The sequence below is a fragment of the Saimiri boliviensis genome, chromosome 15 (assembly GCF_048565385.1).
Source record: "Saimiri boliviensis isolate mSaiBol1 chromosome 15, mSaiBol1.pri, whole genome shotgun sequence".
NCBI lineage: Eukaryota > Metazoa > Chordata > Mammalia > Primates > Cebidae > Saimiri > Saimiri boliviensis.
The window spans coordinates 5,056,770-5,081,687 of NC_133463.1; the positions used below are offsets into that span (position 1 = coordinate 5,056,770).

The 24,918-nt window shown below is 37.3% G+C and overlaps 1 protein-coding gene across 3 annotated transcripts in view; it reads left to right on the forward strand.

Moving 5' to 3' along the window:
- The window catches only part of SNTG1 (syntrophin gamma 1), a 756,922-nt gene that overhangs the window by 497,602 nt on the left and 234,402 nt on the right, over positions 1 to 24,918 (forward strand). For all 3 annotated transcript variants that reach the window (XM_074386645.1, XM_074386647.1, XM_074386646.1), the window contains one exon: positions 22,469 to 22,571. In XM_074386645.1, coding sequence (XP_074242746.1) covers positions 22,469 to 22,571 — 103 coding nt within the window. The remainder of the gene's footprint in view (positions 1 to 22,468; positions 22,572 to 24,918) is intronic.

A 24,918-nucleotide genomic window follows, 5' to 3' on the forward strand; every position in this document is an offset into this window, starting at 1 on the left:
CCTGGCATAACAGCTCTTCTTCCAAGTTCAGGAAGGAAAATGCCAGACGGCAAGCAGCCTTTGGTTTACCTATGTTTATATACATAAAACCATGGGATTAAATGTGGGTCAACACAATTTGGACTTCAACCTATTTTGAAAACCTCCCTTTAAAAAATATTTGGACTTTAAGTCATCCCTAATATATTTCTGTACTTGATGCTTTAGAATTAATCTGGTGTCATTTTTAATGACAGATTTTTTGATTTATACATATCTATTTATGCATCTTCCCTGATGTCGATTTTTGACTAAGCAATACAATTTGACAAGCTGAAATTAAAGTTCCTCCTTGTTCCCAAGATTCCTGGTTTATTACCAATCTTTTCGCTCTGCTAACCACTGAAGCCACTACCTCATCACCAGTTTTTGGTTTTCAGTTCTAGCATTTCTGGGATAACTCCTCTCCTTTGCTACAAATTGTAAACTATATCCCTTGAACATTGAACATATATTTTCATATTTTCTTTCTTTCTCTTTCTCTGAGTAAAGTAGTATGTGTGTGTGGCTTAAACTATCTTTGTTTTACTTAGGGATTCATCTTATTCCAAATAGCTATATTATTTAAATGTTGACTATGTTCTGGAGTTTGTCTTATGGTCTTTGAAATGAGAAAGCAAATGGGTACCTACAGTCAGATATTGTTAAGTCTATTTCATTGGAGTTCCGTATATTTATTGAATAATTTTGTTGAATAAAATATTTCTTTTATGGGAATACATAGACATCTCATAATAAAGCATTTTATGTGAATTTTCTCTTATTTTAATTAATCTAATGCTTTTTCTAGTAAAAAAGGTAACATTTATTAAGTAAATACAAACTTCCAAGCTCCTCTTCAAGTAGTGAAACACATAATCTTCATAAAACTGCTAGGTAGATATGATTATTACTATTATTTCACGGATGTGAAAGGTATTGTGGAGAGATTAAATCAATTGCTCAGGGTTATACAGCTGGCAAACTATGGAAATAGAATTGAAACTAATAAAATCTAGCTCCCAAGCCCAAATTTTAACAAGTACATGCCATTTGAAGAAAGTAGTTTGGGGATGATTTTGTGATAATAATTTTTCTTTTGAGAATATAATGAGAATTAAAATACTTGACTTTATTTTTTCTTCAAGGATGTTATAGAGCTTGGGCATTGAGGGACTCTTGTAATTATCCAGCTTTCTGCCAAGAATTTGAATCTCGTCTGATGCCAAGTGTCTGACTGTTTTTAAGTGTTCCAAATCTGTGGTGTGTGGTGTGTTAACAGAAAAATGCTTTCTTTCCTACAGGATTTGAAATGAATTTCTTAGGGCCTGTCTTCTGCTTACTTCCCCATTAGGGAACACCCTCGGCTTCTTTCCTCCATCTTCTTAGTCCCTTTGATTCTTCTTAGCTCCTCGCCTGTATAGAATTGGATTTCACGGGGCCTGAGACCCGTCCATCCTGCCTTCAGGCTAACTCTCCCCTGAGAGCCCTTCCTCTGCACTCGCTGTGGAGTCTAGCCTTTGGTCTAGCACCAGTAGACCCTGGGGCCCTGTACCACCCTCTTCCTCAGCTGTTCCCCACGTCGGTGGTGGCGGGTTTCTACTGTTACATGTTGCCTCACCTTCCCCCTTTGAGGTTTTCCAAAACATCTCATGTTAAGGTGCCATTTGAAAAGCCTGGGTTGTTTTCTATTGACTAGATCCTGACAATTACAAATGTTTGTCAATATTTCACGTTTTCGTGAGCTCTTAATGAACACTGTTGTATTTCTCCTTGTAGAGGTTCAGTAAACGTTAGTTGATTAGGATAATACATTGGATAAGGAAAGGTACAAAAATAGATCCATTATGAACTGAGGAGGACTACAAAAGGGTAAGACCTTGTCCAGCTGAGGCTAGAGTACATGGCTAAAATTACATGTCAACGTCCTGAAATATAATACTTAAAATTTTGAAAAGAAGTTTTACCTCATAAGACCTAACATCTCAAACCCTTTGCTGTAACAATCTTTCGTTAAGTCACTCTCCTCCCACCTTTCTTCCTGCACTCCCCCCACGCGAATTTTAATTTGCTCTGATTGTGGAGCTTAAAATTAGTGATGGATATGGTCATCATCTTTTTCTTCCTTGAGATTTGTCCAATGCGAACAAATTTAATGTGAAGACCAACTATAATCAGGTGTGTGTAGTCTCTTTTGGAAGGAATGGGACGTTGGAATTCGATGACTTGAGATATCTCAAAAATACCGAGGGAGAACTATGTCTAAGTCCACTGCAGTGGTTGGAGCTATAATGCTTGGTTTATTTAAATGTATTTACTGTTTAGCTGGAGAGCTGCTCAGGCTAATTAAAAAGCTCCTGACATGGGGTATCACACAATCCAAGGAAGTAAATGGAAAGAAACTGCCATTTAGTGCTAAAATAATTAGATGAGGTATCGTCTTTTGGCATGAAAATGTTAACAACATAAAAAAGTCTACAGCACATTAGTAATTTCTAAAGTTTTCCTTTCACAGTGACCCACTGTTGAAGGTTGATGAGAGAAGGTTTTGTATTCTTTACCAAATTCTATTTAGATGATCAGATATAAAATATATTTCAAGATTTAATAATGAACTAGAAAAATATTTTGACTTCCATGACAGAAATCAGCCTATATTTAACAATATCAAATATTTCATTGAAAGAATTACAGTTTGTAAAAATGAGAGAATGAAAAGTTGTTTTTATTGGGTTGTAGCTCAAATAGAAGGCTCAAAACTATACCACATTATTTTCATTAAAAACAAGCATTAAATATTCAATGTACACATAGTATCCTCTTGTATATAAAAATCATTACTGAAAGTCTGTTTCTACCCATAAAGAGTTTCTTATTTAAGGTGGCAACACCCACAAAACAAGGCAGTAATAATTTGAAGGCACAGCTGATAAACATCCAGTACAGGCCAGGTGTGGTGGCTCATGCCTGTAATCCCAGCACTTTGGAAGGCCGAGGCAGGTGGACTACGAGGTCAGGAGATCGAGACCATCCTGGCCAACCTGGTGAAATTCCGTCTCTACCAAAAATACAAAAATTAGCCAGGTGTGGTGGGGGACGCCTGTAATCCTAGCTACTCAGGAGGCTGAGGCAGGAGAATCACTTGAACCCAGGAGGTAGAGGTTACAGTGAACTGAGATTGTGCCACTGCACTCCAGCTTGGGCAACAAGAGTGAAACTCCATTTCAAAAAATAAAAATAAAAACGTACAGTATAAAGTATTATTAGATTCTACAGTGGACAATGTGAAACATTTGGTTTATTTGGGGATTTTTATGCTATCTTCCTATAATTATGCTCTATATTTTCAAGGAATGTGACATTCTTATGCTTAGTGAGTGGCAAATAATTATGACCACAGCAAATGAAGTTTAGAAACTTAACTGCTCTATGTTAAGAAAAGCGGTGAGTGCATACTAAGGACGAGTGGACTGAACTTTGGATACCACATGACTCTAGACGTCATGAAAGAAATCATACTGATTTCAGATTTTTTCCCTCATCAATGATTGGAATAAAGTTATGTACTTCTACTTACATCAAGGAATGTTTTGATGATTGACATGTAAAATATCTATGAAATTATTTTATATCTCTTTCACTAATCAATATCAAAAAGAGCCCATGCTTTAATGCTCTTAATGGCTTCCCTTAATGTGTAATGTTTTGTTGTTGTTGTTGTTGTTGTTACTAAGCAGTTTTGTGGTATCTGCAGAGTCATGGATGTGAGACAGTCAATTTCAGCAGTGAATAGAAACAGTTCTGGTCTTGGATTTTCAGCCCTGCATGCAACATGTTATGGACCTATTTATTCAGTCCCCAGTTTGTGAAACTAACATAGGAACAGAATCAGCAGATCTGTAGCCATTTCCCAGTCCAGTGATCTGACAAATTGCTGCCCCATTCAATCTGTCAAGATGTCTCTCTCATGCCCCTTCTTAGTTGTGGACTAGGTCTGTCTGGAGGCTCTGCTGCTCCAGGTTGCTATGGCGATCACAGCAATAGTAGATATGGAAGTAAAAGCTGCTCTTCATCCTCCTCTTCTTACTAAGGAACATGAACTCTTATCTTACCCCAGACTCCAAATATAACTGAGGCAGGTAGGGTGAGAATGATGGGAATTCAAAGGCATATGGGGCTTCCTTTCTAATCCTCCACATGGGCAGGGAGCCCAGCTTCCCCATCCCCGCCTACTTACCACCTGCTTTGCAAGGGAAATGTTTGTGAGAATTAGCCTCAGTAGTTTTTGTAACACTGTCTCACTTGAAAGTATTATTTGTGAGTTCTCACACTCTCATTATGTGTTCCCACACTCCCAATGAGCACTCATTCCTCTAAAATCTCTAAGGGGAACATAACCCATTTCAACATTAGATCGGAAGTAAATGGCCTACAGATTATAAAATGAGCAATCATTTACTTCAATTCATTTAGAGTGTAAAGAGACAGAGCTTGAATTCCCTGTTTCTACACCATTCCTGAGGCCACATAGATGCAATAATTCTAGGCTAGTGGCCTCTGAAAATGCAGTTATGAAACACGAGTGTGCTAATACATTGGCACTTAAGGATGCCTAATATGTTGTCATTGTTCTGTGTTCTCCTTGCATGGAGGTTTCTTTGCATTGAGGTAACGATGCCTCTGGTTTGGAAGAGAGTTGGTATGATGGTGACATCTGAGCCTGAAGCCCAGAGCATGGACACAAGAAATTTCCCAAAAGTGTTTATTTATTTATTTTTCTTATCCTTCAGGTACCAGGTGATGGGAATGTCCTTTGGGACTCTCTTGGAAAAGAAGCAAGACTTGAAGTAGAACAGTAGACTAGACAAAAGCCTTAGGTAAAATAGAAAGGTGACAATATTTTTAAGGGTTATTTTTGGACATTCACACTAATTTTCATCCAAGTAAGATGGGGTCATAAATTACTTCCAAGTATGTATTAAATATTGAACAATCTCATAAAGTGCATGCATCTTGTACAATTTGGTAAATATCTTAGAGGTTGTTAGTTATCCTATGACTGACATTTTTGTGCAAAACAGACTTCTCTGAAGGCTGAAACTTAAAGCAGTCATGAGGTGACAGAATGAATCTATTTTTTTAAATGTATTTAGCCACATATAAAGCAGACAGTTTTCTCCCTACTCATTTAATACATTATATTTGGGATATAGCCATCTATTTTTAAACGTTTAAAATTACTGGACGCCCAAAGAAAACACTGCTTTCCCATGGTGGTACAGCTGTGTTTCTCCCTACACAGGCTTCAGTTACCATGAAAGTGTTAACACAGCCCACTCCGTGGTGGCCCCAGCAATGCTGCTAATGGTATCAGGGTATTCATACTGTCCTCAGTGTGTCTCACAGGGGATGGCATTTAAAATTCAGAATAGCATGTTTAAATGACTCACACAATGAACCGAAATGACAGTATATGGCAGGGAACAGTGTAAGCAAGTCTACAATATTGACTTCTAAGTGCCATGTTGTGCAAACATTTTGTGATAATGTCTATAAACAAATATTTAGCAACTGCATTCTGCAGCAGCAAATCTAACGTGGGTGTAATAGTGTTTAGCTTTGTTTTTCAGATCTTGATAATTCATTATGTTTGAAACAACCTATGTAAAATTCTGCTAAAATAAGGATAAGTGTTATAATTTCCTCTTTTTCACAATTTTTACTTAAATACGTTACACACTTTTCAGGCTAAACATTTACATAACTATGGTTTTATTATTATGAATTTAGAGTAAATATGTGTATAAGTCATTTCCATCTAATATGATTATATCAAATATGTACGAAGCTTTATACAAACATTCTGAATTTCCTTCCTTCCTTCCTCCCTCCCTCCCCTCCCCTTCCCTTTCCCCCTTCCCTTCCTTTCCTCCTCTTAGAGATTATTTGATTTTCTTTTTTGGAGATTTGAGATCTAGGTTATTCTCTAAATCCTTCATTCTGGAAGCGGATAGAATTGTACTGTGTGTAGATTTGGGATTATTTTTCCCAAGTATAACAGGAAAAGCCGAGTGTGGGAGAGAGTAGAAGGAAAAGTGTCGTTTAAGAAAACAAAAAATGAAGATGACAGTAAGTAGGAAAAGATCAACTTCCTTCTCTCCCCTCCCCCCTCCTCCTGTCCTCTCCCCTCTCGTTCCCTTCTTCTCTCTCTTCCCCTCCCCTTCCCTCCACCCCACTTCCCTTCCTTCTTTCAAGATGGAGTTTCACTCTTGTTGCCCAGGCTGGAGTGCAATGGCACAATCTGAGCTCACTGCAACCTCTGCCACCCAGGTTCAAGTGACAGGCATTCACCACCACTCCTGGCTAATTTTTTTTTATATTTTGTAGACGGAGTTTCCCAAAGTTGCTCAGGCTGGTCTCAAACTCCTGACCTGAGGTGATCCGCTTGCCTTGGCCTCTCAAAGTGCTGGGATTATAGGCATGAGCCACTATACCCAGCCTGGATTTTCTTGATATAGAGATGTTCTCTACCTCAATATCCTGCCTCGACTATATTGTATCTATATATAAGAAATACGCTACAACCTTTCATTCTAAAACATATATTTTTTCTTCCCATTTCCAAGATTTGAACTGAGTATACTTAATTTCATATTCAATGATTGCATTTTGTAAGTATCCTTTCTATCATTGAAGGAAGGTGGAGAGACTTTCACAATGGATCTGATTTAAGTATTTTGGACTTCAGTAAACATCTGATATGATAATGAAACTTTGCTCATTTGAGGAAGTCACTGGCACTCTCTGAGGTACAACCTAGTCGGCACTGTAGAAACTTGTGGAAAAACTGCTGGGACCTTCATGTTGTGTGCAGGGCTGCCCAGGCTTTGGTGGATTCCTCGTTTGTTGTATCACACTAAGCAATGAGACAACTGTGCCATACTTTAGTGATGTCAGTATTACTAGCAGAGACGCTAAAAAAAAAACACTGTGACTCCTTTTATACAGACTGGAGTTGGGCCGGCATTTTTAACATAATACTATTTACTTTTAAAAACTCTTCTTATGCCTTTTTTTCTTTTAATTGATTGCAAACATTTGTCTTCCCACCAGTTTAGAAGTCTCTAGAATTAAAGGGTTTTATCAATCTCATTTCTCATTGCATATTCTGTTACTTCATACGGTGTTTGGAATGTGATAGACATTTTGATATATGTTTGTTGAGTTAATTTAAACTCTATGCTTCTTGATCTTAAAAGAAAATATACACAACTTAATAACTTAAACAAATGGAGCCTTATCAATATGGAAAGGAGCTACGTAGCCCCTTCTATCTTGTTTTCTGTATCTAGACAGTCTTCCTTCTCCGCTGAACTAAGGCGGTGAAGTGGTGCTGTGCAGCTGGGCTCTATAGATAAAGGTGCATGAGGAAGTTGATAGGTGATTGTACTGAAATTGCTATGAGAGTAAAATACGTTTTTAAAGAAATTATGCAAGATTTGCCGCTGACATTTTAGGAAAGTGGCATAGTGGGAAAAAAATGGAGAACTCCTGTTTACATGTAGGTTTATGAGTCAGTCTGCCATATATTAGGTGCAATGTTTGAGCAAGTCACTCAGCTTTTCAACGTTTCCAAAAAGCCCAGCATGCCCTTTATTTAAATCTCTGTTATGGCAAACATGCTTACCTCCTTCTACTCTTTGACTGAGAATCCTATCAAAGGATCCTACCTTCACTGATCTATTTAAAATAACTCTCCACATGGCTGTGTTGATGCTAGCCTGCTCTGCCTGTGTTTTATTTTTATTTTTATTTTTATTTTTCTATAAGCACCTCTCAAACTCTCCCTCTGTTCTTGGATATTGTCTACCACGTGCTCCCCTAATGTCTATCTTCCATCATCTGTTCCCGACGCTTGAAAATGTGTCCTGGGCAACGACATGATGACAGCAAGCCGTGATATCGACAGACAGATTCCAAGAGCCCAGCATGATACTTGGCCCATAAAAAGTTTTCATTAAATAGTTATTATTAAAATACATATAATAAAGTCCATTTTTGAAATCAACAAAAATTATCCTCAAGGTTAAAACCATAAATGCACATTGGAGGAACTGCTGGGGGTGGGCGGGCGCCCCGGGCAGCCGAGCCTGGGGGTCGCGGGCACTGGCTCCATCCACCGACCCAGGGTGCGGGCAGCAGGACCTCCCCAGCCTCTATCCACTGGACCTGGACCCGGCTCGCGGACCCCGCGGCTCCAGCCCGGGCCTGGGTCCCGCGTCCCGAGGCCGCCTTCGCTCAGACGCTCCTGGTCCTCTTCCAGGTGGCCGGTGCTGGCGGCACTACAGACGGAGCGGTGGGGTAAAATGTATACTCAGTGAAGGATTTCAAGACAGTATTTGAGCTGGAACCCAAGCGCACCAGTCGTGCCTACACTGCTCAGGCAAGCTCTGCATCGGGAGCCAGGCAAGCCGAGTTCGGACACCCCGGACGCAGAGCGCGACCTCACGGACGGGACCGCCAGGGCGTGACGCCGCCGAGGTCCTGGGCCCGGGGCCCGTCCTGCTCTGCGGGGGACGCAGCCGCCGCGGGTTCTGCCGGGAACCTCGGATCCGAAGCTCCCCAAAGTTTCCCCGTGACCTGGAGACACACCTGGCCAGCCAGTAACTCAGTGTTTTGAACCACTCGGGACAGAACAACCCGACAGCACCAGATGGAGGCGCCTTAGACGGAAGGTCGTATACACGGTCTCCGGGAGTTCGCGGTTAAGCCGTGCACTTCGTTATTGGAAACCTTCGAGGGTGGGAAAGAAAACAGCCGAGACAAGCAGGAGCGCGTTTTTGATGGCTGTGAAGGGGACACCGCTGCTCCAGTGTTCAGGCCGTGAGTCCGTCCGAAGACTACCCAGCAGACGACGGAAAACCCCAGCGAGGGCGCCGGCCGCGGACAGCAGCCTCCCGGCTCCGGTGCGCATCGCCCGGCGGGAGGACGCGGCTGAGCTCGCCGGTGACGCAGCTGCTGCGCTGCGACCCAGAGCGCTTAAGACAGTGAAACGAGCATTTTTTCATATGTTTGTTGGCCTCCTGTATGTCTTCTTTTGTAAAGTGTCTGTTCATATCCTTTGCCCATTTTTGAATGGGCTTGTTTGTTTTTTTTCTTGTAGATCTGTTTTAGTTCTTTGTAAACTCTGGTTATCAGCCCCTTGTCAGATGGGTAGACTGCAATTTTTTTTCCCCATTCCGTTGGTGGCCGATTCACTCTAACGACTGTTTCTTTTGCCGTGCAGAAGCTGTGGAGTTTGATTAGGTCCCATTTGTCTATTTCGACTTTTGTTGCCAATGCTTTTGGCATTTTGGTCATGAAGTCCTTGCCTACGCCTATGTCCTGAATGGTTTTGCATAGATTTTGTTCTAGGGTTTTTATGGTGTTAGTTCTGATGTTTAAGTCTTTAATCCATCTGGAGTTAATTTTGGTGTAAGGTGTCAGGAAGGGGTCCTGTTTAAACCACATTGAGATACCATCTCATGCCAGTTAGAATGGCGATCATTAAAAAATCTGGAGACAACAGATGCTGGAGAGGATGTGGAGAAATAGGAACACTTTTACACTGTTGGTGGGAGTGTAAATTAGTTCAACCATTGTGGAAGACAGTGTGGCGATTCCTCAAGGATCTAGAAATAGAAATTCCATTTGACCCAGCAATCCCATTACTGGGTACATACCCAAAGGATTATAAATCATTCTACTATAAGGACACACGCACACGAATGTTCATTGCAGCACTGTTTACAATAACAAAGACCTGGAACCAACCCAAATGCCCGTCGATGATAGACTGGACAGGGAAAATGTGGTACATATACACCATGGAATATTGCGCAGCCATCAAAAACGATGAGTTCGTGTCCTTTGTAGGGACATGGATGAACCTGGAAACCATCATTCTCAGCAAACTGACACAAGAGCAGAAAATCAAACACTGCACGTTCTCACTCATAGATGGATGTTGAACAATGAGAACACATTGTTCTCATTGAAGGAAGGAAGGAAGGAAGGCAGCAAACCACACTGCCATGTGTGTAGCTATGCAACAATCTTGCATGTTCTTCACATGTACCCCAAAACCTAAAATGCAATAAATAAATAAATAAATAAAAGTCAGCTTAATTAAAAGCTAAAAAAAAAAAAAAAGACAGTGAAATGCCAGGTATAGGTGACGGGGAGGAAGGCAGCAAATCACACTGCCATGTGTGTACCTATGCAACGATCTTGCATGTTCTTCACATGTACCCCAAAACCTAAAATACAATTTAAAAAAAAGAAAGAAAAAGAAAAAAATAAATAAATGAATAAAAATGAATAAGTAAAAATAAAATCAAATAAAGTGAAAAGTGAAAAAAAAAAAAAAGAGTGGAATACGTGGAAACACACACCTGGATAATGGAGCATGATGGTACAACTGATTCCAAGGTCTTTTAATTTTTAAAACTCTGGCACCTTCTACACGTGTCATGATTTAGATGGTGCGCTCAGGAGGAACAAGCTCATCCAAGCAAAAACAAATGAACAAATGCCTTACGCATTCCTGAAGGACTTTTGAAGAGCTTTTGAAAGACTGACTTCAAACCATGCAGGAAACTAAAATGAAAATTGCGGAGACTTTTCTGGGACTTTTCTAATACTGTGTTTAGGTTCTTTTTAGGAGTACGTTTGGAAATTCAAAACAATGGGCAAACCTTCAATTAGTATATTAAATGCAGGAGACTTCTCTATTTTCCACACCTTCCTAATACACTTTACGATTTAGCACTTTGATTTGAGTGGTATTGATTAAACATTTGAGAAGTAACTATATTTTTATAAATCTACTGTACAAATTATACAGAGTTTAAGATTTAAGATACCGCTTCTACGGCAACACTGTATATACATATATAATTTTTAAAATATTTTGTATATGGGAATATTCTATTTATATAGATAATATTTTTTACATGTATATGTTGAGATTATTTAATATGCTTTTTATAGATAAAGGCAACTAGGAATTGCTGGAAAAAAAATAAAACCATGTCAATTAAAGTCAGGTACCAGATAAAGACGACCATTATCTCCATTATTTTTCAACAACATTTTATGAGTTCCAGCAAATACAGGCAAATAAAAAAATTGAAAGCCCTAAGTTGGGAAGTCGGGGAGATATGCCAGGGAATTGTTTTTTTTTTTATTCCCACTTTTCTTAGAGTTTTCCTCAGGAATTGCTGCTCAATTTGACCAAACATTCATTTGGAATCTTTAACTGAAGGGAGAAATATGTAAATATATGTACATATCTATACACACACGCATATGTATATATATATATATAATCACACATAAAACTTGATGAAATTAATTATGTTGATAATAATTTCTTAATATTTACTCAGGATTTTTGTTTTGAAATAAAGACCGACTGCTCATAGCAATATTTCATTTCTCACTTGTGAAATTCTGTATGCTAATACTGTATTCATAATTGAGTATTGGTATATATTTTCATATTAATAATGGTCTCTGGTTCCTTTTATTTATGCTACTATGTCTGCCTTTATTTTTAATTTTCATTTTAATTCACCTTAATAAAATGGTTTGAAGAGACATCTGGAATCATGTCTTCTTTAAGAATTAGATAAAACTCAGTTTTATCCTTCTGTTCCTGATGCTTTTTCAAAATAGAACTTCCATTAGTTTTATCAATTGTAAAATTTAAATTAACTTGCGTAATGAATCCTGAGGCAGTCAATTGGCTACATAACAAGTTTAAGAAAAGGAAACATTGGGCCGGGCCCGGCGGATCACGCCTGTAATCCCAGCGCTTTGGGAGGCCGAGGCGGGCGGATCACGAGGCCAAGAGATCAAGCTCATCCTGGCCAACGTGGTGAAACACCGTCTTTACTAAAAATACAAAAATTAGCTGGGCGCGGTGGCTCACGCCTGTAATCCCAGCACTTTGGGAGGCTGAGGCGGGTGGATCACAAGGTCGAGAGATCGAGACCATCCTGGTCAACATGGTGAAACCCCGTCTCTACTAAAAATACAAAAAATTAGCTGGGCATGGTGGCACGTGTCTGTAATCCCAGCTACTTAGGAGGCTGAGGCAGGAGAATTGCCTGAACCCAGGAGGCGGAGGTTGCGGTGAGCCGAGATTGTGCCACTGCACTCCAGCCTGGCAACAGAGTGAGACTCCATTTCCAAAAAAAAAAAAGGAAACATTGCTTGAATCATTGAGAAAATCATCTTGGAATTACAACAGATCTGAAATGGTATTTCTATAGCCATGTGAACTAGCTAATGATGTATTTTACTTTAATTAAAGATTGACTCAGGATACGACTTTTTAAACTATTATTACATAGAACCTTGTTTCAATTGGGTCTTGGAAAACAATGGACTTATATTTAGTCATAATCTTAAATATTACAGTAAAAACTGATCAAATATTTCAATATTCTTGTCTATCTAAAATAAGTCGTTCTTTTCTATACTGAAAGTTAATGATTTATGTCATTATTAGTTGCACTAAAATTTGTTATTAGAACTGAGAGCTGAACCTACATTCTTAATTGTAATAAACAATTATCAAAACGAAACATAATTATGCACTATTTTAGGCTGAAACTTTAGGAGTTCTAAAAATTTAAATTAGTCATAGTTCTTTTTTTTTTTTTTTTTTGTCATGTAACCGATGGACATTCCTGCTGGGACTTTTCATTTTAAACGACATAAAATTTAGACTAGAAATGCCTATTGAAAAGTTCCTATTTTATTTCTCTAAATCTATGAAGTACTTTTAAAAATCAAAACGCAGAGAAACGTAATAAAGCAAATGAATGCATACAATGCCTCCTCAGGAGCATCGCATTCCCTTCCTTGAGCTATTATGTCAACAATAATCCAACTCCCTCCCTAGATTTTTCAGCTCTGCTCTGTATCCTGTGGTTGCAGCCACTCAAGATGAGGGCTGATGTGTCTCAATCATCTCACATTCTTTCTTTTTTTAGGGGTGGTGTTTCCTCCACATTCCAAATTATATTTGACGTCACATAGTTGATTAACCCACTACTTCCAAAAGTTATGTGGTAAGGTTTTCTTAGAAGCAGCACTATAGGCTACTTTCTAGCAGGTAATTTCGGCTACTGCACTCGATTTACTTTACAATCCAATAGTACAAGCACTTGTGAATATTACAGACTCATTTCTTAGTCGAATGCTTCTCTCTTAAGAAAGCCTTATCTCCTACCCATAGCTGGCAACTGCCATGACCCTGTGAGCGATCTGCAGTTGTAAATGTGTGTGTCGCAGGAAACCACAGAAGGGTCCTGTGCTCCCTGACTTTGCCCCCAGAAGACTCCTCTATCAAGCTGAATGTGCTAGTAGACACACAAGGGCAGAAGGACTTCCTAACCCTGGCATGAAATGCTTTAAAGCTGTCATCCCATGGTACCTGTAATAAGCCAAGTTCTTATTTTTCCTTCAGTTCATAAAGCAGTGCATAAAAAATGATTTATTTATTTGGTTCCCACCTAGAGTCACTGTTTTAGAGTGAACAGTAAAGCATGTTATAGTTTTTAGATTAGCAGAGTTATTTTATCTGTAAAGGGACCTGTTTCAAAATCAACCCTCAAAGTCATGTTTAAGATCCTTTTCAAACAGGATCCGGAATGTTAAGAAAAGAATTTACATATATCAAATCGGATGAGTCCAATGTTAAGGTAACACTCCAGGTGGCTGTTTTCCGTCACTGTTGCCAGTGGGCAGAAACACATCAATCTGACTCTCTTAAGTTCAAAATCTTACTGGATTTCCTGACATCATGTGAGGCCAGTAACTATGATTCTCACAAGCTAATCTTCCTGCCCTTTCTGTCTGTGAAGTGTGGTGTGTGTGTGTGTTTCCTGACGTGTGCTTAAAATATGCCCCTGTAAAACAGCAGTGTCCTCTATTTATCAATTAAAAGCAAGCTCAGCTATGAGCATCCTTGGCTTTATATCCCAGAGCAGTGGCAGGTAGCTAAATTCCTCTTTAGAATCTCACAGAAGATAGAATGGTCTCCAAGGTGCAACCAGAAAGGGCAAAGAACAAAAAACGGTTGTATGAACTTTTCTTCTTCATAGATGAATGGAACTTAAGAGTTTCAGTTCATGAACTGACTCATTAGATTTGTAGTGGTTTTAATATTAGATTAAATCCATAAATATGTATTTGAATTCAATTTGTCTTTTCTATTCTTATTCATTGTCACCATATATCAATCCTCTTTCTGGGGTACTCACCTACACCACTTTCAGAGAATAACTGTACTAATACTTTATTTAATTAAAATTCACAATATTTTATTTGAATTATAAAATGTGAATGAAAGTAAAAAGGACAACTGGATTTATTAGTGCAGATTTCTGATTTGGCAGGTAGAATCCATTCATTATTATTTATGATATAGGGCCTATATTTTTCAATCTGACAATATCAGGCTGATATAATATGCATTTAAAGCATAGAAGAAAAACAGAAAAAAAAAACAAACATACTGTCTCAATCCTATTCCCTGAAAAGATTAAAAACCCTACATTAATTAAGAAATGTGTATTTGCCAAAGACTTAAAATTATGATTACACATATAGATACTCATAAGTGACCTTATATTTTAGAAACTTATTATCTCTTTAGGGTGAGATTTTATTATTGTTTAATGTTCTTATATTTTTCACGTATACTTGAATAGAACTTTAAGATTGAAGCACATGTAAAGTCTTAAAAGTAAAACAATCGCCCATTGCCTATTTCGTAGTCAACCATATTTAACTTATACATGTCATATTTTTCCCGTATCTATACCCATATTTACATATTCCCATATTTACATATCTATTCCCAATTGATTTTCATACTCTTATGTCTTTTGGTTTAATCCTACATATTATATTATCTACTGTACACTTACTATAGAATACGAGTACTTAGCTGTTTTATTCCACTGCCCCATATATTTTACGTTATCAGAAATTTCTAATATGACATCCCATTGTAAGGATATATCTCAGTTTGTTTACCCATTTACCTTTTGATGGACATTTGAGTTGTCTTAATTTTCTCATTAAAAATACAGCTGCCGTGAGTATTAATAAAAAGTATTTGTAAGGACGTTTACTTTCATTTCTCTTGGATAAATTTCGAAAAATTGATTTACTGGATTATATAGCACATACATATTTCAAGTTTATGAAATTGATAAATATTTTCCAAAATGATTGTGACTTTATTTTATTCTTATTCTCTGAGAGTTCCAGTTCTTCCACAACCTTAAACACACTTAGCATCTGAGGGATATCTAATTTGGGTATTCCAGAAGATTTATAGTGGTATCTCACTATAGTTTTAATTTACATTTACCTAATTGCTATCATATTGAGCATATTTTCATGCATTGATTTGCCATCATTGTAAGTTCAAGGATATAGCTGCCTAAATTTTTTTCTTATGTTTTATTGAGTCATTTGTATTATTATTGAGTTTTGAGTGTTTTAAAATATAGTCCAGGTATATATTACTTATCAGATAAAGATTTACAAATATTTTCTCCAAGTTTGTGACTTTCTTAAAAGCATATTGCATAGAAAAAATGGCTAAATTTTTATTACTCCCAACTTAACAATTTGTGTTTTTATGGGCTGCACTTTTGGAATCATAACTACAAAAGATAAAAATCCTACCTCAATGCCACAACGGTTTTCTCCAAAATTTATTTCTAGAAGTTTCATAAGCTTAGACCTTACATTCAGGTAATTGAGTCACTTTGATGTAGTATTAGTATTAGTACGTCATGTAAGGTATAGATTAAAGCTCTTTTTCTTTTCTAACAAGGATTTGAAATTGTCCCAGCACAATTTTTTTTTTAAAAGAATAAAGAAGAGGAAGAAAGAGAAAGAGGAAGAAGGAGAGAGGATGGGGGTATTGCTTTATTGCCCGGGCTAGAATGCAGTCTAAATATGGGTATGCCTATAATTGTACTTAATAATGGAGACATGAAAGAAAATGAGGGAAGAGAATAGCAAACAAGGAGCCAACCAAGATTTCTTTTAAACTTCTAAGTTGATATGATGTGGTACTGATAAGAGTGTATATTTTGTATATTTAAAGTGCAGAGTTCTATAAATGTTAATTACATTTACTTGTTCCAGATCTGAGTTCAAGTCCTGAATATCGTTGTTAATTTTCTGTCTCATTGATCTGTCTAATATTAATGTTGAAGTCTCCCACTATTATTATGTGGGAGTCTAAGTCTCTTTATAAGTCTTGTATGTCTGCGTATTCCTGTATTGGGTGCGTATATATTTAGGATCTTTAGCTCTTCTTGTTGTTGCATTGATCCTTTTATCATTATATAATGTCCTTCTTTGCTTCTTTTGATCTTTGTTGCTTAATTGTAACTTCTGCTTTTTATTTATTTATTTTAGCTCTCTGTTTGGTTGGTAAATCTTTCTCCATCCCTTGTTTGGAGTCTTTGTGTATCCTCGAATGTGAGATGGATCTGGATGCAGCATACTGATGGGTTTTAGTTTTTTATTCAAATTGCCTGTCTTTGGATTGGGGGATTTAGTCAATTTAAATTTAGAATTAATAATAATATATGTGAGTTTAATACTGCCATTAGCTGGCTATTTTGTCCATTAGTTGATGTAAATTCTTCATTATATTGATGCTCTTTTTGATAATTTTTTTAGAAAGGCTGATACTATTTGTTCCTTTCATATGTGTAGTGGTTCTTTCAGAAGCTCTTGTAAAGCAGGCCTGGTGGTGATGAAATCTCTGAGTACTTGCTTATTCACAAAAAACTTTATTTTTCCTTCACATGTGAAGCTTAGTTTGGCTGGATGTGAAATTCTGGGTTGAAAGTTCTTTTCTTTAAGGATGTTGAATATTGGCCCCCACTCTCTTCTGGCTTGTAGGGTTTCTGCTAAGAGATCTGCTGTAAGTCTGATAGGCTTCCCTTTGTGGGTAACCTGACCTTTCTCTCTGGCTGCCCTTAGTATTTTCTCCTTCATTTCAACCCTGGTGAATCTGACGATTATGTGCCTTGGAGTTGCTCTTCTTGAGGAATATCTCTGTGGTGTTCTCTGTATTACCTGGAGTTGAATATTATCCTGCCTTACTAGGCTGGGAAAATTTTCCTGAATAATGTCCTGAAGCGTATTTTCCAGCTTGGATTCATTCTGTTCGTCACATTCAGGTACACCTATCAAGCGTAGATTAGGTCTTTTCACATAGTCCCATATTTCTTGGAGACTTTGCTCGTTCCTTTGTATCCTTTTTTCTCTAATCTTGTCTTGTTGTTTTATTTCATTGAGTTGGTCTTCGACCTCTGATATCCTTTCTTCTGCTTGATCAATTCGGCTGTTAAAACTTGTGCATACTTCACGAAGTTCTCCTATTGTGTTTTTCAGCTCCATCAATTCACTTATATTCCTCTCTAAATTGTGTATTCTTGTTAACATTTCGTCAAATCTTTTTTCAAAGTTCTTAGTTGCTTTAGATTGGGTTAAAACAAGTTCTTTTAATTCACAGAAGTTTCTCATTATCCACATTTGAAGCCTGCTTCTGTAATTGGAACACACTCGTTCTCCATCAAGCCTTGTTCTGTTGCTGATGAGGAACTGGGATCCGCCGCTGAGGGAGAGGCGTTCTGATCTTGGGCATTCTCAGCCTTTTTTGGCCGTTTTCCTCCCTTCGTTATAAATTTATCCATCTGTGGTCTTTGAATTCACCGTCTTTGTAATTAGGTTTCTGAGTGGACGTCCAACTTCCTGATTCTCAGCGCCGAAATCTGAGCAACCCACTGCACCGACCAAATCAGCGGCGTTAAGATTGATGGTGCTTTTCCGACTCTGCACCAAGAACCGTCGCTCCAAGGCGCCGGCAAAACCGCCTCGCCGGTCACAAGAGTCGTGCTGGTGACCCGTGGGGCTCCTCCGCTGGGAATCTCCTGGTGCGTGAGCAACAAGAATTCATGTGAAGGTGTGGCGTCCTCTCCTTCTTTGCGTTTTCAGTGGGAGCTACAATCCTGAGCTGTTAGTAATCAGCCATCTTGGATCTCTCTCCTCCCAGCACAATTTTTTAAAAGATTTTACCTTCTCTACTCCTTTGCAACATGGCTGAAAAATAGTTGTTTATTTTTGTTTGCATTTATTTTTGGACACATATTATATTACTATTTATTTATTTATTAAATAACACAATGTCTTGATGATTGTAGTTTCTTTATATCTGTTAAAATCAAATGAAATTGGTTTAATAGCTTTGCTTTTGTTTTCCAAAGGTGGTTTGGTTATTCTGGATTTTTCAAATTTCCACATGAATTTTAATAACAGTTTGTCAATTTTTATAGAAAAGTTTGCTGGGATTCCCATATGTCAACTAGGGTAGATAAATACTGAGTTTTCTGACATATATATTTAAATGTTTAAAAATTACTAATAGCAATGGTTTGCCCACAGGGATTTTACGTATGTATGTATGTGTGTATTTATTTATTTATTTATTTAGGAGACAGAGTTTCACTCTTGTTGCCCAGGCTGGAGTGCAATGGTGCAAACTTGGCTCACCGCAACCTCCGCCTCCTGGGTTCAAGCGATTATCCTGCCTCAGCTTCATGAGTAGGTGGGATTATAGGCACGCACCACCACTCCTGGCTAATTTTGTGTTTTTAGTAGAGACGGGATTCCTCCATGTTGGTCATGTTGGTCTCCAACTCCAGATCTCAGGTGATCTAACAGCCTCAGCCTCCCAACATGTGGGGCTTACAGGCATAAACCATTGCACCCAGCCAGGGCTTTCATTACTTTTACTAGATTGATACATAAATATTTCATAGTTTTGGTGATTTTATGAATGGGTTTTTTTTTTAAATTAGAAATTCCGATTGTTTATAAAGAAATATAATTATTTTATATTTATCTTATTTTCTGAAACTTGCTAAAAATATTAGTTAGGATTAGTTCCAGCAGCATTTTTATTTTTTTTGGTAGATTCTAGTGGACTTTTTGCTAAGCCATCATGTCATCTGCAGATAAAGATGCTTTTGCTCCTTCTTTTCAAATATAGATACCTACTTGTTTTTTCTCTATATTGCCCTGCCTAGTACCTTTATGGAAATGTTGACTAGAAGCGGATAGTGTGGACACTTTTTTTTTATATTTAATAATGATATTAAATGATAAGGCCAAATAATGATATTAAATGATAATGATATTAAATGATAAAAGACTAAAGGATATTACATTTAGGTTTTTTTATAGCTTCTCTCTGTCAGTTTCGACTTTAGTCTTTTATCATTTAAAAGACTGATAAAAGTCTTTTAGAGCTTCTCTCTGTAAGTTCGAGGAAGTTCTGTTCTACCATTACTTTGGTTAAAGTGCTCAACAGATATAAGCGTTGTATATTGCCAATTTTTTTTTTATATTGCCACTCAGTTTTTTATGTGCTTAATTATACTGATTGATTTTCTAATGTTAAACCAACCTTGTATTCCTGGATTAAGCTCCAGTTGATCATGTTATATTATCTGATTTGCAATGATGTTGCATTGTTTGATTTGTTAAAACATTTAATAATGTTTACATAAGTCTTTTATTTGGCTCATTTAAAAAGTTTTAAAGTTTGTTCTTTTTTATCTTTAGTTTGTAGAATTTTAATTATGATGTGTCTTAGTGTAGAATTATTTGGCAGGATCCTTTTGAGGCTGGCTAAATTTCTTAAATCTGTGGGCTCATGTCTGTCATTCAATTTGAGAATTTTTCAGTTATAGGTTTAAATACTCTTTCAGCTCCTGATATGCATTTTATATATTTAGTTACTATCCTGCAGGTTACTGGGAGTTAGTTTTTTTTTTTTTTTTTGGCTATATACTCTCTACTGTTCAGATTGGGTGAGTGGGTGAATTCTATTATTCTGTCCTCATCTTTGTTAATTCTATTCTTTCTCATTCCCACTTTGTTACTAAACTACCCCCAAGTTTTAAAAAAATTGTTATTATAATTTTTACAATATAAATTTGATAAATGTATATTGTAAAAATATTTGCATAATATCTATTTGGATATTATAACCTATAGCTTATTTCTTTGCTGAGATTTTATAATTTTTAACTTGGATCAAAAAAGCTTGTAATTTCTTATGGCAGCATTGCTGTTCAAATTGCTTCAAAATCCTTGTGAGAAAGTTCCAATATGTGATTTATCTTATTTGTGATTTTTCTGGTTCTCAGTATGACATATAATTTTTACTATATCCTGGCCATTTTGTTTATTATCTTAGGTGACTCTGATACTTACTTGAGGTTTCTTTTTTAAACAGAAATTTACTGTTTAGCTCATGGGTTCGTGGGCCATGGTTCCATTTATGATCTACATTTTAGAGTCATTTGGTGCTGCTTTGTTATGACACATTTATGTCATGTCACTGGGCTCCTACCGTTCCCTGCTGCTGTTGTTTGAAAGGATGGAAAAAGCTTTCCCAGGTCAGTGCTGGTTACGGAGGCTTCCTTCCTGCTGTGGAGGAGGCAGGATAACGGGGAACTTGGAACAGGTCAATCTTTACTGGTCCTCTCCACTAGGATGGTGTATCTACGCAGGGGAGGGTATCTCGGGACCTTGACAAAGTGGCCTCCCTCCCGGGCACTTATGAGGAGGAACTCCTGCCAGTGTTCCCAGTTACACAGTACCTCTGAGTGGGGCAAATGATTCTCAGGCCCAGGGAGAAGGCAGGCACTTCTGCTGGCTTCCCATTGTCATCACTCACTGATGTTTGTGGCATTGCCTGGTATTAGAGGGGCTCCTTTACAATTAGAGGTGGCATGAGCCTATCTAGAGTGCTTTCTGTTTTAGTGTTAGGGCTGAGAAAATGCCCCTCCAGTTGGTGTTCCTCTGCTTAGTGGAGCGGGTAAGGTATGCCCTGTCCAGTGCTGGCCTGAGATCCTAATCAGGTCTTCTTTCTTCTGCCTTTCAGAGTTCTTATTTTCTTCAGTGTTTACAGTTGTAATTCTTGGGGAGGAGCAGAGACAGATGAGCCTGTGCTGCTTTTTGTGGTTTTTTTTTTTTTTTTTTTTTTTGATGGATTTTTGCTTTTGATGCCCAGGCTGGAGTGCAACGGCACAGTCTTGGCTCACTGCAACCTCCATCTCCCAGGTTCAAGTGATTCACTGGCCTCAGCCTATCAAGTAGCTGAGATTACAGATGCCCACCACCAAGCTGGCTAATTTTTTATTTTTATTTTATTTTTAGCAGAGGTGGAGTTTCATCCTGTTGGCCAGGCTGGTCTCAAACTCCTAACTTCAGGGGATCCGCCCCCTCAGCCTCCCAAAGTACTGGGATTACAGGTGTGAGCCACCACAGCCGGACACCTGTGCCATCTCGTCAGGACCAGAAGTCATTCTAAATTGGTTTTAAGTAGCCAATTCTTTAATGATCTGAGGTCGAGCAATTTTTCTCTATATTTAACAACATGTATTTCCATGTTTATTAACTGTTTTCTCATGGATTATTCTTATCTCCTTATTTCTGTGATGTTTTAAAGTAACAAATATATTTATATCTTTTTCTGGTGTGTTTGCTATAAATAACTCTCCAGTTTCTTGTTCTTTTTAAAATTTTTGCGTAATTTAAAGATTTTTACATTGCTTACATTTTTTTAGATATAATTTTTGGAGAACCTGACATGATTTTAACTGGAAGAACTAGACTTGCTAATTCTATAATTTAAAAAATGTTGAGAGTTATTGATAATAACAGACTTCAACATTATATAACAACTGATGCTATTGATAATGACAGGTTTGCAGGGAAAGGAAAAGAAAATATTAAATTAAGTAGAAGATGTAATGCCTATTTATTTTTTGCAAGGGGATTAGAATGAATTGGGTTAATTTGATTTATCTGAATTAGCACTCTGGTCAGTATCAGCAGAACCAGTTTTTATTCTTTTTAGAATAATTTTATCTCATATCTTCACTTATTTTATGTTGCATAACTGATGCTCCGAAGCTTATCCCATTTATTCGTGCATAATAGATGTTCAACAAGTATTAATATTTACTAACAAATACATATATCTGTCTTTCTGTGGACTTCATGATTCCTCATATTACCTAATATAAACCATAAGCTCAGGAAGACCTCAGTAAGTATGAATGGAAGATGTAGATTATGTATAAATGGGATCACAGAATGGTGACAGGAGGATGATCATTGATGGCTCTTACTACAATGATAAATAATTCACTTCCTCTATCTTTCATAAAATGTTTCTGATTACTAGGGAGAAATGGAAGGTGGAAGAGACAATAATTTAAAGGCTTTGCAATCATGTAAAAATGTGAAACATAATCATAATTGTATTTTTTTAATTCTTTTTTAGGTTCAAGTTCTTCGGAATGCTGGAGAAGAAGTGAATCTAACGGTGTCATTTTTAAAAAGGGCACCTGCTTTCCTCAAACTTCCACTGAATGAAGATTGCGCATGTAAGCATTAATAAAGAATGGATAAAGTGCTCACATCATTAGAGTAACATAATTATTATCTTGACAGTAATTCGTGATTTCTTCTTGTAGTTGAGATTTTTGTCTGACTGTAAATATTTTTATATTATCAAGTACGCTACTAAGCCTTATAAAAAAGGAACAGATGTTATTTTTCTTGAAGAATGTATTCACGACATTACAGTTTTTTCCTAAGCTACAATTGGAGAAGTATTATTTGTTTTAAAAATAAGCATATTAAATATCATGCATGTATTATATTCTGATGTATTAAATTTCATCAGAATATTTGGTGAATATATTTTCTCTAACTAAAAATGAAATACTTTGATTTGATTATTGGTCTTGCTAAACAAGAATGTGTGCTTAAGTTGTCGTGATGAGAGAAGGAAGATGGAAGAAAGCATTTGCCTTTGTGGGAATGTACTAATTTATGTAGAACTACTTAGAAGGTTATTTATCAATTTTATTTTCCTGTTCCATTTTCTAAAATGAAATGTATATTATCTAATACTTTCTTTGAAAAATTGAAGAATAATATAGTTTTCACCGAAACATAATTTGTATGCAATAAAATGCAAAGATCTTGCACAGTTGGGTCAGTTCTGAAAAGGCACACATTTGCTTAATCCACTTGTTACAATCATAAAACTGTTCCCAGTAAATAACAACCTCAGAAATGACTATTCACTTACACTTTCTCCAATATGTATTATTTTGTCTCTTCTAGAACTTTATAGAATGGAATTACACTTTATTTATTTTTAATTCTGGCTTCTTTCTACATGAATAATTTCTTTCAGATTAATTTATGCTGCACATTTCTTAGTTTGTTCATTTATATTGCTGTTCATTATTGCATTGTATAAATGGGCTACATTTATTAATACATTTTTCTATTGAAGATATCAGAACTGTTTCCAGTATTTTGCTATAATAAATAAAGCTGCTGGGATTTTTTTTTTTTTTTTTAAACGAGTCTCACTCTATCATCCAGGCTGGAGTGCAATGGCATGATATTGACTCACTGCAACCTCCGCTTCCCAGGTTCAAGCAATTCTCCTCACTCAGTCTCCTGAGTACCTGGGACTACTGGCACGTGCCACCACATCTGGCTAATTGTATTTTTAGTAGAGGTGGGGTTTCACTATGTTGGCCAGAGTGATCTCGAACTCCTGACCCTGTGATCTGCCCACCTCAACCTCCCAAAGTGCTGGGATTACAGGCGTGAGCCACTGTGCCCAGCCAACATTCTCATTTTTTTTTTTACACTTGTTTTTTAAGTTCTGAGGAAAAAGTGCAGGATTGTTACACAGGTAAACTTGTGTCATTAGGGTTCCTTGTACACAAATCAGATATTAAGCGTAGTGCCCACTAGTTATTTTTCCTGATCCTACCCCTCCTACCACCCTGCACTCTCTGAAAGGCACCAGTGTGTTTGGTTCCCTCTGTTTGTCTATGTGTTCTCATCATTTAGCTCTCACTTCTATTTATTTATTTATTTATTGAGACAGTCTCGCTCTGTCACCAGGTGTCAGGCTGGAGTGCAGTGGCGTGATCTCGGCTCACTGCAACCTCTGCCTCCCAGGTTCAAGCAATTCTCCTGCCTCAGCCTCCCAAGTAGCTGGAACTACAGGTGCACGCCACCCCACCCGGCTAATTTTTGTATTTTTAGTAGAGACGGGGTTTCACCATTTCGGTCAGGATGGTCTCGATCTCTTGACCTTGTGATTTGCCCGCCTCGGAGCTCTCACTTATAAGTGAGAATGTGAAGTATTTGCTTTTCTGTTCTTGTGTTAGTTTGCTAAGGAAAATGGCCTCCAGCTCCATCCATCCACGTCCCTGCAATGGACATGATTTCATTCTTTTTTTGTGGTGGCATAGTAATCCATGGTGTATTTGTATAACATTTTTGTTAGCCAGTGTATCGTTGATGGGCATTTAGGTTGATTCAATGTCTTTGCTATTGTGAATAGTGTTGCGATGAATGTATGCATGCATGTGTCTTTGTAATAGAATGATTTATGTATTTTGGGTACATACCATTCAACTCAGCAATCTCATCACTGGAAGCTTCTTGTACAAGGCTTTTGTAAGTTTTGTAATTTTATTTTACTACAATAAATACTTAAGAATGGAATTGCTGAGTGACTAGATAGATGTATAATTAACTTGTTAATAAATTGCCAAATTTGGAGGGGTGCTGGAGCTCATGTCTATAATCCCAGCATTTTGTGAGGTCAAGGCCAACAGATCACCTCTGCTCAGGAGTTTGCGACTAAACTGAACAACATGGCAAAACTCCATCCCTACAAAAAAAAAAAATAAC